General features: G+C 39.3%; 1 protein-coding gene across 2 annotated transcripts in view; it reads left to right on the forward strand.

Moving 5' to 3' along the window:
• Positions 1-19,659, forward strand: part of rasal3 (RAS protein activator like 3) — a 65,993-nt gene that overhangs the window by 16,347 nt on the left and 29,987 nt on the right. For both annotated transcript variants that reach the window (XM_016991155.2, XM_016991154.2), the window contains exons 3-7: positions 9,962-10,077; positions 11,802-11,886; positions 14,191-14,288; positions 16,890-16,978; positions 18,766-18,871. In XM_016991155.2, the coding sequence (XP_016846644.1) occupies positions 9,962-10,077; positions 11,802-11,886; positions 14,191-14,288; positions 16,890-16,978; positions 18,766-18,871 (494 nt within the window). The remainder of the gene's footprint in view (positions 1-9,961; positions 10,078-11,801; positions 11,887-14,190; positions 14,289-16,889; positions 16,979-18,765; positions 18,872-19,659) is intronic.

Here is a 19,659-nt window from a genome sequence, read left to right on the forward strand (position 1 = left end):
TTAGAGATTTCTGGAGAGACTATATTAATCAAATCCATAAATAATCATGCTTGCAAAAATTAAACCCACAAATACAAGGAGGGCCAACTCTCGTAAATTAAAAACACTAATTCTTTTATTGGTAGGTTTTGCATTTTTGCGGTGTCCCCGGTGGTGCAGTGGATTGAACCGCTCTGCTGCTGAACTTGCTGACCGAAAGGCTGGCGATTCAAAGGTTTGTGCAGTCATGCCAGCCACATGACCTTGGAGGCATCTATGGACAACACCGGCTCTTCAGCTTAGAAATGGAGATGAGCACCAAACCCCAGAGTCGGACACGACTAGACTTAATGTCAGGGGAAAACCTTTACCTTTTACCTTTCCATTTTTGCATAGATCTCATGTCCCTAACTTCGGGGAAAGTGAAGGGCCAATTAAGTTACTTGTAACTCATAAAGGTTACCCAGATAGTTCAGTGGAAGGGAATCATATTTGAATGCTCCACCTTTATTCCTGGAGCATCAGGTGAGAGACAGGGAGAGTTCCTGCCCATCAAGTTTGCCCAGGTTTTCTTGATGGGAATTTATGCTTCAGCATGCTACACACAAGATGCAACACATGTCTTTTTGACCCAGAAAGGTGGAAATAAAAATAGATGATAAGCAAGGAAGATCCTTGTCTTCTATTGTCATGCAAAACCTATTTAAAGAAATGCTCATTCTGTATACTGGAGCATGCATGAAATACTTGACAAGATAGCTTCTTTGCAACGGAATGAATTTCCCATCACTAAACTAAAATGATAAAGGAGATATTTGAGTATTCCAAAAAGAAGAATAGAGATCTGTCTTAAAGACAGGAAATATACCCTGTTTTCCCAAAAGTAAGACAGTGTCTTATATTAATTTTTGCTCCCAAAGATGTGCTAGGTCTTATTTTCAGGGGATTTCATATTTTTCCATGAAGAAGAGTTCACGTTTATTGTTGAACAAAAAATGAATATTTATTATATACTGTACAGTAGTTGTCATCACAAACCAGCATGACCAGACAAATTGTGAATCCTGTCAAGAGTTACTGTACTACCATTATTTCCATACTACGTCTTATGTTCAGGGGATATCTCATTTTCGGGGAAACAGGGTTCTTTCTGAGTAGGCTCAACACTTGGTTGTTTTTCTGGCCATAGTATGAAACACAATTTCAGGGAATTTCATGTGCTTTGGGTTGTTTACAATTTCAGTCGAAATGAAGACCTATTCTATTTCAAATCTCATCTCAGCAGCCTTTGTCCTCAACTTTAAATATAGTAGATTGAATCACAAAGGATTAATTAAATATCTGTCCCTGACTCATTACAGTTAGGTAAAGGTAAAGGTTTTCCCCTGACATTAGGTCTAGTCATGTCTCACTCTGGGGATTGGTGCTCATCTCCATTTCTAGGCTGAAGAGCCAGTGTTGTCCGTAGACGCCTCCAAGGTCATGTGGCCAGCATGACTGCATGGACCGCTGTTACCTTCCAGACTGAGTGGTACCTATTGATCTACTCACATTTTGCATGTTTTCAAACTGCTAGGTTGGCAGAAGCTGGGGCTAACAGCGGGAGCCCACTCCGCTTCCTGGATTTGCAGTTCAGCAGTTTAACCTGCTACACCACCAGGGGCTCCACACTTAAGTAAAACTGTCTAAACTGAATTTGTCAGATGAGTGCACTTTGCAAAATAATTCTATTTTAATAAAATTAAAACACAGCTTGAAAAACTAACACCTTAGATCAAAATATAGTAATTAGTTTTGGGATCTTTTGCACTGAAGATTAAAGTTGCAATCCTTTGCAAGTTTACCAAGGAGTAAGCCCTACTGAATGCAATGGGAAACCATGAAAGAGTCTGATCTAGGGAGAACAGAGCCTGACCATAAAATCAGTTAATCTCTTATTTTTAAGTGGGAATTTGACAGATATAAAACAATACTGCTGGTGGTCTTATATATTTGAAAATCTACCCGAATTAAGGGTGAATTTAGTATAGAGATCAAGGTAAATTGTTGAGCTGTAAGCCAGGAAAGTCCCCGAGAGTTTACGTGACAGCCATCATGTAGAAGGCTTGCTTTCTGCTGCAACACAGGATGGGAAGCTACCCACAGATAGCAATGACAAGATAAGAGATTCTGATTAAACATTTGGGAAAGGATTCTGACTGACAGTAGAATCAGCAGCTTTAGAGCAGAGCTTTCCAAACTGTGTGTCGGGACACAGTAATGTGTTACCTGTGCTCCACAAGTATATCGCATGAAAAATCCCCCTCCCCCTCAAAGCACTTCCTTTAAAAACCTCAGAAGAAGGAGACTCCACTGGTAGAGACCCCCAAAGGACATATAGACGAACCCCTTTCAACCAGGCAGGAATACATAATCAAAGCAACTCGGACAGATAGCCATCCAGCCCCTCTTTAAAAACATCAAACAGATTGGAAGTTGTTGAAAATAACAAACTTCTTCAATCCTCTACTAGTTATTTGTTTGTATATAATTCAGTTTGCTGACTGTATTGTATATGTATGTATTGGTTTTCAGTTTTCTTTAATTCTTTGTTGTGAGAGAAGCTGCAGACCATGATCTGGGCTTGCTCAGGGCTCAGACTCTATTTTAGATCTCAGACTCCATTGGACTTTCAGACTAGACAGAGACTGTTAGACTCTCAGAACAGAGAAATGTTTTAGATTATGGACTATTGATTCTAAGAATGATGCCCTGTGTTACCTACACAGAGAAACTACTTCAAATCCTATTTGTAACTGGACAGATAAACAATGTATCTGTATGTTGAATACATAAAGTTTGTGAGTAAACCAACTATGTTACTTTTAAAGAAGTCTGCTTATTTTGTCTCTTGAGAACATGATTTAAAGGCAAACATATTTTAAGGGAGAGTAGCTGTTTTTGGGCAACTAAAAAGAACACTTCTGAAACTCTGCTGAATATATATAAATGTTTGTGCATTCGCATATCTTTGTCCCTAACACTTCAAAGACATATCTAGGTACATCAGTTTAACACCTGAGAAACCTAATTGCCTTGCATGAATGCCATTTTCAGAAAAAGTCATGGCATCATTTTCAAAAAGGTTATGACTTCTAATGAAGTCATGCCTTTCCAAAGATCATAAAATCTCCAAAAGGTTATTGAGATTTCCATTTTGCAAAAGAAGCGGGGTGCTGTTCAAGTGTAGGTACTGTAATAACTTCTATAATTGGCACAATTTATTGACTGGGTTGCAATCATCACCACTAAAATGGATACGTTTCTTGTTAAGAAAAGAAAATATGTTGACAATGATGTTTGTGATGATGAACCACATGGAGTGGCTATAGAGCAGTGGTTCTCAACCTGTGGGCCAAAACATCTGGGGACCCATAGTTTGAGAACCACTGCTATAGCTGTGGCGCAGCTGGCTAGTAAACAGCTGCAATAAATCACTACTGACCGAGAGGTCATGAGTTCGAAGCCCGGGTCGGGTTAAGCCCCCGACCATTAAATAGCCCGGCTTGCTGTTGACCTATGTAGCCCGAAAGACAGTTGCACCTGTCAATTAGGGAAATTTAGGTACTCTTTATGTGGAAGGCTAATTTAACTAATTTACAACATCATAAAACTGCCAGCAAAACACCAGGAATGGAATGAGGAAATACAGCCACTACTGGACAGTGAAGCAACAGCTCCCCCTGTGGCCAGAATCATGAAGCTGGAAAAAAATGTTAAATGCCTCTGTGTCTGTCTATATATGTTGTTTGTCTGTTGGCATTGAATGTTTGCCATATATATGTTCATTGTAATCCGCCCTGAGTCCCCTTCGGGGTGAGAAGGGCGGAATATAAATGCTGTAAATAAATAAATAAATAAATAAATAAATAAATATAGAGAAACCTACAAAGGGAATAAACTGTAGCATATAAAAAGTATAAAGCAAAAATGTCCAAGTCCCATTTACATAGTAAGGTTTATATGAAACTTATATGTATTGTATGAAAATCTTATAGAGGGTTGGTTTAACTGGTTCGCTCATAAAACTGAATGTCCATGTTGTGAAAGAAGGCATGTCTCAAAAGCGTGTCACCAACATGAGAGGTTTGGAAAGCTCTGCTTTAGGGGCGAGTGGATTCTCTTTCAGGGAGACCTTTAAACAACGTTTAAATACAGTAGAGTCTCACTTATCCAACATAAACGGGCCGGCAGAATGTTGGATAAGCGAATATGTTGGATAATAAGGAGGGATTAAGGAAAAGCTTATTAGACATCAAATTAGGTTATGATTTTACAAATTAAGCACCAAAACATCAAGTTATACAACAGATTTGACAGAAAAAGTAGTTCATTATACATTAATGCTATGTAGTAATTACTGTATTTATGAATTTAGCACCAAAATATCACGATGTATTGAAAACATTGACTACAAAAATGTGTTGGATAATCCAGAATGTTGGATAAGTGAGTGTTGGATAAGTGAGACTCTACTGTAGCTACCTCTGAGAGATATATAGATTGTAGATGCCTGTGCTGGCAGAGCATTGGACCAGATGGTCCCTGCTCTCTGTTCCAACTTTGTAATTCAAGGCCTGTCTCGGTACAGTAGAATGAATGTAGTTTGGCACTACTTTAACTGCTATGGCTTCATGCTATGGAATCACAGATGTGGTAATTTTAGATCCCAAGATTCAGTAGCATTGAGCCATGGCAGTTAAAATGGTGTTAAATTTGCAGTTTAGTCAATGATTGAAATTACAGGTGTATCATACTCACAAGATATTTGGAGGTCGCACTGCCACACCATTTGTTGAAGAGGCAACTCTTAATAGGGTTGTCATCAGGGTTACTGAGAAAATATGTGAGTTTCTGTTTGTGATACAAAGAAGTATTGGTCCTATGCAAGACCTTTTGGAAAGGAGGCATCTTGTACTAATTTATAACTTTCAGTACACACATAGACACATATGTCAAAGTGCATGTACAGTGCAGGCCCCGGAAACTGGCAGAGCAAATGAGAAATAGGTTTTTGTGTTTTGTGTGGGTTTTTTTAAAATGAATTTGGCATTTTGAGTGCACTTGTTTATCAGTGGCAGTAAAAGAGGTGTCTGGAGAGGTCTTCAGAAACTGGGAAAGCACATGAAATCCATTTTCATATTACCATATTATAATACTATTATTGCCATTAACTTCATGTGGAATCCTGAGGTTTGTAGTTTGATGAGATCCAATAATTCTCTGGCTGAGAATCCTTCCTGAAACTGCTAATTCTAGGATTCCATATGATGTGACCATGTCAGTTAAAGTGGAAAAATAGAGCTATAAGTGTGATGTGATCGTGTGGAATTCAATGAACTGAAAATGATTACAGAATTCCTAGTTGTATGTTGTTAGATTATGTTGAGTTTATGTTGAGGAATAATAATAATTTACAACATTTACAACATTTCTACCCCGCCCTTCTCACCCTAAGGGATTCAGGGCGGCTTACAACAACTGGCAAAATTCAATGCCAAACAATCAATAAAAACAGCAACACATCTAAAATCATTTACAATAATCCATAAAATGCAATAATCAAGCTTAAAACATATAATTACTTATTACCATTCTTCCAAGGAACCATTGCACTTTATTTATATTCTGCTCTATCTCCCGGAGGTGACTCAGAGCAGATTACAACATACACAGATAGACAAACATTCAATGCCTTTAATACAGTGGAATAATAATGACATACAAATACACAGAACAAAGATAAAGTTTTCCCCTTTCATCTCCAAATTTCTTCATAACCTTCCTATCGAAGCGGTAACTATTGATCTATTCACATTTGCATGTTTTCGAACTGCTAGATTGGCAGGAGCTAGGGCTAATAGTGGGAGCTCATCCCAACCCATGGCTTCGAACTGCCAACCTTTAGGTCAGCAGATTCAGCAGTTCAATGCTCTAACCCGTTGCGTCACTATAATAATAGTGATGGTGATGATGAATGGGGTAATGTGTAGTTTCCAGGCTGTATGGACGTGTTCTAGCAACATTTTCTCCTGATGTTTCACCTGCATCTGTGGCTGGCATCTTTAGACGATCTCTGAATGATGATGAAGTTCCTGTGACAAAGTCATGTATTTATGAGAATGTGAGTTCAGTGAGAACCAGCCAGTTTCTTAGCAGAAACTGACTGCTCTCTTGTCTAATTCTCACCATTACGTATATCAGTCAGCAGTCTAACCAGCAAATCAGAAAACTACTTAGTGTAGGATCCAACTTGTTAATAATACTATTGTACTTGAATTATAAAACAGCTAATGAGCTCTATCTGGGAATAATGTTTTGTGGTTAGTACAAAGCAACTTAAGTTATCATTATAATATTTTGCAGTACAAACATAGCCTATATTGTAGAGATTTCTTGGCTCTTCTGAAAGACTTATGCTTCGGGGAGCTCTGTTGGACTACAGCAGAATACAGGAGTTCATAGCACATTTGTAGGTAGCAATTCATTGAGTCATTTTGATACCACAAGAGTCTGGAGAACTGACTAATCCTGAAAGTTATGGTAAAGTAGGTATACAGATATGCAATCTCCTTATTCAAGCTGGCAACTATCAGTTCCTGATTGCTTGTCTGACCAATTACCCATCAGAGTCTAATAGTAAAATATATTACTTGAAAAGTCTTAATTTCCAAACTGGAAAATCTGTTAATTCTCTCTCTTTTTATCTCGGCATTGAAACTGGACCTGTGTTGACAGTTCCTATCCACGATGCCATGCAAATCCCATTGCTGATCTGCTTCATCTCTAGTGCTGTTCTGCCTCCTCTCTGTGATTTACTATCTTTTGCTACTGATGGGAGGAAAAACCCTGTCAATAGCTCACGATCTTGCAATGATCCTGTCACCAACCTTAGTGCAATGTATCCATTCCACCTGTTCAGAAAAATGATATCAGGTGACAAGATTTTCCTCTTCTCCTCTCTTTTTCTCCACCTTTACCGTTTCAAAGCTGGTTGTTTATTTTATATTTGAGAGTTATATTTACCTTTATTGTTTTTCATTTGCTTAACTGAAAAATAACTCTAAAGAAAAGAAAAATAAAAAATTGTAAAACAGCAGAAGTACTGGAAAGCAGGGTTACAAAGGTATGTAGAAGTATAATTGTGGGACCATGGACTGTGGAATTGGTGCAATTGCACAAATAAAGAGAGGTGCAGTAATAATAATAATTGTTAGCGAGTGTGTATAGCGGAACCAGCAGCGTCCAGTTAACACCATGTGCTAAAGACTCAGACCAGGCAGAGGAATTGAAAGAACAAAGGAACTTTACTTGTTAAATAAATAAATAAAGTTAAATAAACAGTTCAGCAATCGTACAATGTCCTTGTAGTTGCATAGGATCAATAACTAATCAATCAGCATTCAATATATCCAGCATAGCATATTTAAATTGCTACTTGACTGTAGCTAGAGAGCCTGTCTTTTCTGTGCTCTCCCTGCAAGCCCAGATTCCCAACTGACAAACCCAGTCATCTGCCAGCAAACCGATACATTGTTTGAGGCGTGGCTTGCCTCTTCAAAAGCTAAGTTCCCTTTTTGCAGAGATCTTTTGCAAGCAACTTTGCAAGGATTTCTTTACACACACACACATAGCAATTTGGCGCAATAATCATCATCATCATCATCATCATCATCATCATCATCTTTGTTTATATCCTGCCCTATCTTCCTAAGGGGACTCAGGGTGGTTTACAACAGATATCAGCAAACATTCAATGCTGTGAGAAGCTGAACAAAGACAAAAATATCCAACCCCCCAAATCCCAAAAACAAATCCACATCTATATCAAAATAACACATTATACTGTAAGGCAATTATCTCCAAGGGTTCTGGCTCAGGAAGCAATCAGGCAGAAAATCCAGTCCTCATGAGAATGGAATATAGTGGGTTTGTCAATAAGATCTCATCTGCCTGTATTTGCTTGAGGAACAAGCTGTGAAGAACTGTCCTGACACTATGAAATCGCTAAGGCTGATCCAGATTTTGGCCTGGAAACCTCAGGGCCTGTATGGAGCCTGTCAAATTTACTACTCAGTCACTTGTACCTCTTTTCCTGTCCCCATGGTGCTTTTTTCTAGAAACAGATACCTGAAATCTGGTAAAACTAATAGACGTGTACTAATGAAGCACCACAAATAATGCCATCTTCAAAATTTATTTTTAACGCTGAGTACTAACTCATTGGATTATAGAAGGTTGGCTTCTTTTCCTCAGCCCTTCCTAATTACATCAAGATCATGCTATATGCAAATATTCTTCATAATTACTAAATTGGCAAATAATTGCAGAGCACCACTCATGAGAAAGAGGATGGGTTGAGATGAATTGGCCTGAAGTGCTGCTGGCGTGTGGTAATATCCTTCAAAACGATTTCTCCTAAGTGTTGTCCATGTTGCAATGCAGGCAGGGACAGATCTTGAAAGAGTCGCTTTCTGTAGCCTATAGTTTATAGAATCCGAAGCCAGCAGTTGGGGGATTCTGGAAGCTTTAGTCCAAAAAGAAAAAAGAAGAAGTTCTAGATAGAAATGTAGGTCACACAGCACATTCTGAGACTGGATCTACACTACCCTATATCCCAGGATCTGATCCCAGATTATCTGCTTTGAACTGGATTATATGAGGCTACACTGCCAAATAATCTGGGATAAGCAAACAATCTGGGATCAGATTCTGGGATATATGGCAGTGTAGATCCTGCATGAGTCACACTCTGGGGGGAGGCATCTTGGAAATGGATGATCCAGTTCAAAGTAGATAATCTGGGTAAAATCCCACATTTTCTGCTTTTAACTGGAATATATGATAGTGTGGACTCAGATAACCTAGTTCAAAGCAGATACTGTGATATTTTCTGCCTTGGTATTATGGTTTATATAGCTGTGTGGAAGGGCCCTCAGACAAGGAGTACTCATAGATTGTTTTGCAAATTCCTTCCTCTGAAATATAACTTTTTTTGTGTGTGTCAGGAGCAACCGGAGTTGCTTCTGGAGTGAGAGAATTGGCCGTCTGCAAGGACGTTGCCCAGCGGACGCCCGGATGTTTTGATATTTTACCATCCTTGTGGGAGGCTTCTCTCATGTCCCCGCATGGAGCTGGAGCTCATCCATGCTCTCCCCGGGTGGCATTCGAACCTGGCAGCTTTTAGGTCAGCAACCCAGCCTTCAAGTCACGAGGCTTTTATCGCCTAGGTCACCGGAGGCTGCTCTGAAATATAACTCATAGTAACTCATATCTGTTGGCAGTCCCCCATCCAAGTACTAATCAGTGTGGAATCTGTTTAGCTTCTTTAATCAGGTGTTATGGTGCCTTTAAGATATTTAGGCTCTCGGTAAACGCTCCAGAGCCCAAAGACCAGAACATCCAGTCTAGCTCCCATCACCCTGAGGCCCCTTTTACACTGCCATATAAAATTATCTAATTTGAACTGAATTATATGGCATTGTAGAAGGGGCCTAACATGGGTTATCTTGCACAATCATGTCTACAAGGGGTTATGTAGCTCTCCTGCAATTGGATACACTGGTAAGATCTGATAAGATTGCAGTCTCACCTGAAGACTTCCTAACCTTTACCAGAAAGGCGATAAGTCTGAGAAAATGCTATTCATGGAGTCTTACCTGTACATGGAACTTAATTTCAGCCAAGCATTGGCTTCCATGTCTTTGCTACATTTAGTACATTCTCATTTTGTTGGAATGTGTTAAACCTCATTCCTACAGCCTGTTGCTCCTTAATAGTAACTGGTTCAGCCACTCAACCCTATGGGAGTCTGTCAAGAGAGATGGATGAGCCGAGTTCTGGGAGGAAGAGCAAGGAGCATGTGTGAAGACAGTATGAGGTGTATTCTCCTGAGGTCTTGTAAGTTTCTCCACCAGTCCCTGACAGCATTTCCATCCTGCAGGTGGTGATTCCTCTGTCCTGCTGGCTCCTGGTATTACTCGTGATTCTCACCTTTGGGATGTGGCCAGTGTTTCTCTGCAAGATCGGCAGTTGGTGGTTCTGGGCAGAGAAGAGGAGGTGAGTCCCATTTGGACATTTGACTCTATGGGAGGGAAGGCAAGATGGGCATATCCCTTTGGCCACACACAAGTGGGCCACTGGGCATGTCAAGGAGGTATCATCTCTTGAGGCTGAGCAGCTGCAGGTCTTTTTAAAGCTTGTATCAGGAAAAATGACCTTTGCTCCTGGTTATGCAAGATCACCAAATACTATTGCACGGTGCATTAATATTTATTTGTCATCTGGTACTAAAGACTTCATGTAGCTGGAGGGTCCTTGTAATGAAGTATGAATTTTGGTTTACAGATGTTATGTTTAATTATAGGTATATGTTTGGAATGGGTAAGTATTATAGTTATTACATGAAGGGAGTAGCTACCTTAGCGTTCTGAGGCTGATTGCCATAGAAATGTAGCTGCTTCTGTAGAAATGTAACTATTTTGAAGCTAGCAAGAAAGGGGCGGAGCTAGCTGGATGAAAAAGGAGGGAATGTTTTAAAAAGAGTTCAGTCTGTGATCAAAGGAATCACAGGGAAAGACTGGTTTTGAAGTACAGTAGAGTCTCACTAATCCAAGCTAAACGGGCCTGCAGAAGCTTGGATAAGTGAATATGTTGGATAATAAGGAGAGATTAAGGAAAAGCCTATTAAACATCAAAATAGGTTATGATTTTACAAATTAAGCACCAAAACTTCATGTTATACAACAAATTTGACAGAAAAAGTAGTTCAGTACACAGTAATGTTATGTTGTTATTACTGTATTTACGAATTTAGCACCAAAATATCACGATATATTGAAAAAATCAACTACAAAAATGGCTTGGATTATCCAGAGGCTTGGATAAGCGAGGCTTGGATAAGTGAGACTCTACTGTAGTGAGAACCAGGGAAGTTCAAATCTCAGTCTGTGATCAGAGGAATCACAGGGAAAGATTGGTTCTGAAGTAGTGAGAACCAGGGAAGTTCAAATCTCAGTCTGTGATCAAGGGAATCACAGGGAAGTTCAAATCTCAGTCTGTGATCTGAGAGTCACAGGGAATAGACTGGCTCCAGGTTAGGGAAACCAGGATAGTTCAGATCTCTAGTAGTGCCAGTTTAGGCAAGCCAAGTGACTTACTTGGGTTTATTGGTAGAGTCTGAGTGGTAAGGGAAAGCAATCCCAGTTAGATCCAAAGTGAGCAGTTGATAGCATTTGTTGTAAAAGAAGAAAAAGTTTAAACTGCTCAAGGAAAGGAGAAAGTCTTTTGGAAGTGGATTCATCATATGTTATTGTTGCAACTGTTGAAGAAAGTGTACCTCTAAGTGAGAAGTAACTTTGAAACCACTAAGCTCTGTGCCTGAATAAACTTAATATTGTTCTTTCAACATCCAAGCCTCTGTCGCCTATATTCTAAACCAAGTTACGCTACCAGCGAAAGTGAAGAAGAAGAAGAAGAAGAAGAAGAAGAAGAAGAAAGTAAAAGGTCTCCTCCCTGAGTCTTTGGTGGTTGCATCTTTACAAACTGGTGGCAGTCATAATAGTTCTTTACAAATTGCTGGCAGCAGGTGGGATAAAAAGATTCCCCCTGCCTGGAAGAGCCTTAGTCGTTATAAATTCTTTACAGTCCTCATTTCCTGTTTACTTCTCTCTCATTGGTCCGGGCATCGACTTGAACACTTTGCCTCAGGCTGTGAGAGTGGAAAAGAGAGCATTTTGAACAATATCAGCAGCACTCCATGACATCCAGCTTGTTTTTTTTAGGGTCAGCTCCAGAATCGGAAACGAACCAGTAGTTCTGTTTCAGAGTCAAGTTCATTATACCGACCAGTGAATCAGAGGGACATTGGTGAGTGCTGAGACAATAGTATTATTTATATTTATATTTTATTTACATGTATATCTTTCCTTTCTTTCAGTGGTCTCAAAACAGGTGCTTCTGCTTTGTTTTATCATTAACCACCTCATCAAACGGTTTGTGGCAGAAGGAAGTGGTGGTCCACTTTGCTGCAAGGTATAGGGAATCCAGCACCCACACCCTACAGCGCCCACCTTGCCGGGTGGGCAATCACATGGGGGAAGCGTGGGTGCCAGTTATGCCCCTCTGCACCCACGGAGCCAGCACAATGTCGTTTGATGGGAGCTGGCCGGCTCTGTAGGTGACCAGGGCTAGATTGGCATTTGCCACCAAATCTGGCCTTTTATGATGAAGTCGTAGGACAACTGGTAGGTTTGGCTGAGAGATTGGTCCAAATTCACGGAGTGGACTTCATGGCTCAGTGGGAATTCGACCATCATTCTCGCAGGTTCAAATCTATAACTGGGAGACTAGCCAAGAGGTGAAAAGAATGTTCAAATTGTTCAAAAACATTTTTCCAATTTATTTCTTGAATGTTAGGAAATCTCACAAGTAGATGTTTGGGATTCATTTTGCACAAAATTAGCACTTTTTGCACAGATAATGACAGATAATGACATTTTCTCTGCAGAAAATATTTTTTTTCTACTGAGAAATATTACATTCTGTGCAGAATATGCTGTTTTCTACACAAATACAAAAAAATTGTGCAGAACAGAAAATAATATCGCCAACCTGCAAACTTGGTGCAGAATAAGTTCTGAACACCAAACAGACTTCTATGCTGCACAGTTTTGAAGACTTTCTTGCATTAGGAAGAAAATTGCTAAAATTACTGGTTACTTGCTTCAATAATGAAATTAGTCAAGAATTGCACTGCACTGAATGAAGTGGTTTATAGTTTACAAAAACTCGTGTTACATTATAATACAACTGTTATTCTTTAGGTTACCACAGGATTCTTCGTTGGATTCATAACACATTGTGGATCTATTTTTTCTATTTTCTAAATCTCTGCACCTAAACAAACATTTTGATTTAGTTTACATTTCTCTGTTAGTTGAACAAACACTTCAGATATAATTTTTATTTTAAAAAGTACAGTAGAGTCTCACTTATCCAACGTTCTGGATTATCCAACGAATTTTTCTAGTCAATGTTTTCAATACATCGTGATATTTTGGTGCTAAATTCGTAAATACAGTAATTACTACATAGCATTATTGCGTATTAAACTACTTTTTCTGTCAAATTTGTTGTATAACATGATGTTTTGGTGCTTAATTTGTGAAATCATAAACTAATTTGATGTTTAATAGGCTTTTCCTTAGTGCCTCCTTATTATCCAACATATTCACTTATCCAACATTCTGCCGGACCATTTATGTTGGATAAGTCAGACTCTACTGTAATTGAAATTGGGTTTATTTTTTTCTCCACTAGTTGGCAGCAGTTGTGAGCCCTATGACTTCCTGAACATTAAACTTTTACTTGCAATTTGGATCAGCACACAATATAATAGTGTACTTGACTATCTGTATTGGTGGGTTTGACTTTTGCAGATTTGATTATTCATGGATCTGGTAAATATGGTCCCTCTAGGTACTTCAGCAGACTTTATCCATAAAATTATAGTGGAGGACCGAAAGATTCCTAGAGAGATGTTTTCTCAGGCTAAAAAAAAAAATAAATCCTGATTTTTTCCTATTTTTTCAATTTTAAATGAGTGTCTGTAGGGGGCTGTCTGAACTATGGAATCCAACCTATGGAAACACGGGATTTGCAGTTTAGTAGTAAAGGTTTTCCCTTGACGTTAATTCCAGTCATGACTGACTCTGGGGGTTGGTGCTCATCTCCATTTCTAAGCCGAAGAGCCGGCATTGTCCATAGACACCTCCAAGGTCATGTGGCTGGCATGACTGCATGGAGCACCATTACCTTCCCGCCGGAGCGGTACCTATTGATCTACTCACTTTGGCATGTTTTCAGACTGCTAGTTTGGCAGGAGCTGGGGCTAACAGTAGGCGCTCATTCCGCTCCTGGGATTTGAACCTGGGATCTTTCAGTCTGCAAGTTCAGCAGCTCAGCGCTTTAACACACTGTGCAGTTTAGGAAGGGGTATTTAAAATTCTCTGCCATGTACTCCCCCAAAACACCAATGCCATAATTCCATTGGATGAAGTCAGGGATGAACTACACAGTTATAGCACTATTATTTATTTTTGTCTGCCATGTTATTGCTAAGCATATTAAATGCTGCTCCCTAAACTGCTGATCCAATTTTGACGTCAACAGAGATAGCAGCCGAGGGACGAAGCTTGGTAGACTCGCGGACCCCTGAGAAAAGGCCCTTCCAGGAAGCTTCTTCTGGAACCCAGCTCAGCAATGTGAAGGTACAAATGTGTGCTGCAGGTTCAAGGTGGGATGGAAAGGAAAGAGTTTGGGCATAAGGCCATGGTGCACTCCAGCTTGTCAGAATCTTTCAATTTTGTGTGGTCTCACTACAGTTGCTGATTCCCTCTCCTCAGCTCTGTAAATAGAAGAGAGTGGACAGATGAAACTCCTGCTCCCAGAGCCCCCTAACCAACATGGATTCAGCGAGGGATTCAGTGGCTTGTCACCCAAAAACATATTTTTTCCATATATTGCAGAGGGCTTGTCAGGAAATATCTGTTGTCATACAACACTAGACTAGATGGACCAAATACTGTGGTTTGGAATAATATAGCTTTATTTATCCAAATGCTGTACTCTGCCTAGGACTCTCATCATGGTAGAGAAGGACTGAAGGACATTTTGGCCTTCCAGACATTTTGGACTTCAGTTTCCAGCAGACCCGGTCTGTGTGGCGACAATTTAAGATATGGTGTAAGTCATGGTCCTCTACATCTGGAAGGCCAAAGGATGCTATCATTACCTGAAGGTAAAACAGACTGAACAATTATCTTCCACATTCAGAAGTATCAAATATCCTTGCTGTAGAAATGGGCACCCCTTGTTCAGAAATCCGAAATCCTAAACACTCCAAAATCTGAAATTGTCCATATGATTGGGGGCCCTTCCAGACAGGCCCTATATTCCAGGATCTGATCCCAGGTTTTCTGTTTTAAATAGGATTATATGATTCCGCACTGCCAGATAATCCGGGATAAACAGAAAACCTAGGATCAGAACCTGGGATATAGGGCCTGTCTGGAAGGATCCTGACTGATCCACACAGCCATATAACCAGAATATCAAGGCAGAACAACCTACAATATCTGCTTTGAACTGGGTTATCTGCCATATATTCCACACTGCCATATATTCCAGTTCAAAGCAGATAAAGTGGGATTTTATTCAACTGTATGGAAGGGGCCTACAATAACAACACCTTTGCTTCCTGATGGTTCAGTGTATGCAAACTTTGTTTCATGCTCTACATGACTAAAAATATATAGTGTATAAAATTACCTTCAGGCTATATCTATAAGGTACACGTGAACATAAATGAACTCCATGTTTAGACTTCAATCCAATTTCCAAAAATATCTAATTATCTGTACATTCACTTCACTTCGCTTTATTTCTTAATTAGTCGCTCTCCACCAGAGTGTTCCGAGCGACTTACAATTTAAGATATCATTCCACAGTATAAAAACATTCAACATAAAAACATTCAACAGTGACTATTTGGCAAATTAGATCTGATTTACTTAAATGCACAACCAAACTATTCCATAATCTGAAACAATCCAAAAAATCAAACATTTCTCTTCTGAAGGATTTTGGATAAGGGATAGTCAACCTGTACTAGCTCTTTACTGCTATTTCTCTGGCAGTATGTCTATCATGACTTTCATTAAAAAAAGCCCTTCTTTATGGGAGTCTATTCCCACCAACCTTCCACCAGGACTGCTACACCTAGCAGGAGGATGCTTAGCAGAACCAGTCATGGATAATTGAGTTTAGAATGGCCATGTTCCAGAAGTATTCTCTCCTTTTTTTTTTCTTTTTTTTTAAGTGTCCATATATATACATATACACATATATATACATATATACACACATATATACACACACATATATATACACATATACATACACACACATACACACATACATATACATACACAAAAATCTGAACAAATGGCGTAATAAAAATGCAAAAGTACTTGGTAAAGAAACAAACCAAAAAGCAAAAAAACATTAGACACTTTGAGTAGAATCTCTAGATTAGAATCAGCTGACATTGGTAATGTTCTAACAAAGAACTGCCAAAAACTGTTAAAGTTAAACTAAACAATCATTGTTGTTCCAGTACAACAGTTGGAAATAATAATAATAATAATAATAATAATAATAATAATAGTAGTAGTAGTAGTAGTAATACTAATAGTCAGGATTTCCAAGCAGCATGTCATCATTTGGTTAACAGAGAGATATAGAAGAATAATATAACGTGCATTTATAGTCTATATTTCATTAAGGCTAGTAATGAATCATGTTCTTACTCCTAGCCACCAGCAGATGTGAACTCTAGTTCTCTTTTTCTTTATCATGACTTTATTTTTAACATAAACGAGTGGTGAAAATTAAAATGTATAATAGTCAAATTTGAAACCCCCACGTTGAAATAGACTTTCCTTCCAAAAACATTGTGAAGGGCTCCTCAGTCTTTCCTAAACTCGGAAGGGTCTTTTGACTGGAGATACCCTGTATCTCTCTCCTGATGTTTCGCCCACATCTATGGCAGGCATCCTCAGAGATTGAGTACTATATTGTGTTTTGATGACTTGGCTCACTTGTTGCATCTGAGAAAGGCACTAGGAGGAGAAGTCTTTCTCTCAGCTGGTGAGGACTGATGGGTCCATTTGAATTATACTGGTCTGTGAAGGGCCTGGGTGTTACCTGCCTTGGGGGAATCCCACCTTAGGTGACCATTAGCCTCTTCCCATTTCATGGCAACATGTAAGAGACCATCCTTCCTGTGTTGATTCTCCCCATGTCTCTAGGGCTTGCTGTGGAAACGCATCAGGGACAGAAAAGGTCGATTCCAGGCCAAGGCTGATTCCTCACCAGGGATTGCTGTGAATGGTGCCGGGTACGTGCTGAAACCTATTTGGAAGTGAACCTGCATTGTTTTGTCTCTTCTACCTCTATTTTGTTCCATCCGTAACTAAGTGTGCACCTACACTGTAGACATGACTTTAACTGTCTGGGCTCAATGCTAGAGAAACCTGGCATGTCTAGTTTTACACATTCTTTCACCTTCTCTGCCAAAGATTGCTGGTGCCTCACCAGACTAGAAATCCCAGGATCCCACAGCATGGAACCATAACAGTTGGTCTCAAACTCTATTAATTCTACAGTTTGAGTGTAGAGGTACTTTGAGATAAATTGCCTGTGTTGTGGCAATCCCAACTTTTCCTTTCATATATCATTCACCAAGCATCATGGCACACAAGAACAATTTCCTTTTCTGATTCCCTGTGTCTTTGCTTGAATGATCAAGCAATAGTAAACATATTGCCTATAGAAGTCTACAAGCGTTGGAGGGTCAAAACCCATATAATCACACACTGAGAATTAACAGGAGCTTTTGAAGACCCGGGCCCCTTCTATACTGCTGTATAATCCATATTATCAAGGCAGATAATCCAGATTATCTATTTTGAACTGGATTATATGGCAGTGTAGACCAATATAATAATAATAATAATAATAATAATAATAATAATAATAATAATAATAATAATAATTTTATTTTTGTATGCCGCCTCCATCTCCCCAACAGGGACTCGGAGCGGCTCACAGTGGCAAGGCCAATTCAATCATACAATATCATAAAATCAACAGTTAAAACATCAAAGAATGCATTTAAAAACAAATTAAACAAGTCATGATTTAAAATAGACATAATTAAAATATTAAACAATCATCCAAGACGTTAAAAGGTCCAATATAATCCAGTTTAAAGCATATTATCTGGATTATCTGATTGGATAATCTGGATTTTATATGGCAGTGTAGAAGGGATCCCAGTAAATCTGGATCTAAACTGCCATACAATCCGGATTATCAAATCAAATAATCCAGATGATATGCTTTGAACTGGATTATATGAGTCTACACTGCCATATAATCCAGTTCAAAATAGATAACGCTCTTGCACAAGGTCTGATGGATGACTGGCATATATATTCGGCATTGCACTGTGTTAAATCTTTTATATATTGTATTTTACTGTGTTATTTAACTATTTTAATTGTTGTATTATTTTATTGTATTATGATATACTGGTAGTGATATATTATTATTATGTATTATGATATACTGCCAGTTGTTTAAGCCGCCCCGAGTCCCCTTGGGGAGAAGGGCGGGGTCGAAATATCTGAAATAATAAATAATCTGGATTTTATGACAGTGTAGAAGGGACCCCAGGATGGCTGGATCTACGCTGCCATATAATCCAGTTCAAAGCAGATAATCTGGATTTTATATGGCAGTGTAGATCTAGTCTAAATCCCTAACTCCCCTAACCATTTCAAAAAAGGTGAAAAAAGGTGTTTCATTTTCTCCTCCTTAATGATCGTACACAACCTATGGGTGGGAAACACTTTTTTGGATTCAGCTCCTGGAATCCCTGATTCTCGGCCAAGGCAGCCAAGGTTTTGGGGAGCTGAAATCCCAAACACCTGGAGAAATAGAGTTTGTGAAACATTGAGATGGACCAATTCATTGTCACAAATATTCTGGTAGGAAGGGAAAAAGAGGGAGGAGACAAGAGAAACTGCTGGTGATCTGGCTGTTGATGATGGGTGGCCTTGGGGTACCTATATACACTGTCTGCTCCTACTCTATGCTGTCTCCTCTGCTCACTTCCTCCAGAGATGTGCTGCCTGGACCTACTGTTCTGCTGGACTTGGACAACGAGAAGGACATCTTGATCCGCCCGCTTCACAGCAGCCTCCTGGGGGAGCAGTATTGCTTTGAGGTAGGGCTTCCTCGCGTCCTTTGAGCCAAGGAGCTGCTTTCTCTTTTTCCAGCCAAAGAGGATGCACAAAGGTTCATGGTTTCCACAAAGCTTCACTTCCCAACCTTAGATAGTGATCAGTTGGTTGGCTCAGTGATGAAAGAACGGTTTACACAATCACAAAGACTCTCTTTTCTCTTGTTGGTCTGAGATTGGGAGAAATCACATCCTAAGACTAGATAAACTGGGTTGTAGTTCAATCTTCTGCCGTTATTCCATTCATAAAAGTGCATGAAACTGCTCTGTTTAGCCAAGGCATTTCTAAGAAAAGACTCCTTGCTTTATATTAGTTTGCAAGGGGTTTTGTAGGTAAAAGGTAAAGGTTTCTCCTAACATTAAGTCCAGTCGTGTCCGACTCTGGGGGTTGGTGCTCATCTCCATTTCTAAGCCGTTGTCCGTAGACACCCCCAAGGTCATGTGGCCAGTGTTTTGTATTTCTATCTAAATAAATATCTTACTGGTATCAAATTCTGTCTGATTTTGGAAGCTAAGCAGAGTCGGCCCGAGTTATTATTTGGATGGGAGAATGCCAACACATACATACCATGTGTTGTAGGCTATATTTCCAAGAAAGGAAATGACAAACCACTTCTGAGGATTTCTTGCTTGAGAAAACCATATGAAATTCATGGGATCGGGTGACTTACACAGATACACAAGCAAAGGATTATTTGTTTTTGTTTTTATTTTATAGTTGCATTCCTCTTTTATTATTTTCTCAATTTGTGTATAGATTGTACACTTCCAGT

This window comes from Anolis carolinensis, chromosome 2 (assembly GCF_035594765.1).
Source record: "Anolis carolinensis isolate JA03-04 chromosome 2, rAnoCar3.1.pri, whole genome shotgun sequence".
NCBI classification, from domain to species: domain Eukaryota; kingdom Metazoa; phylum Chordata; class Lepidosauria; order Squamata; family Dactyloidae; genus Anolis; species Anolis carolinensis.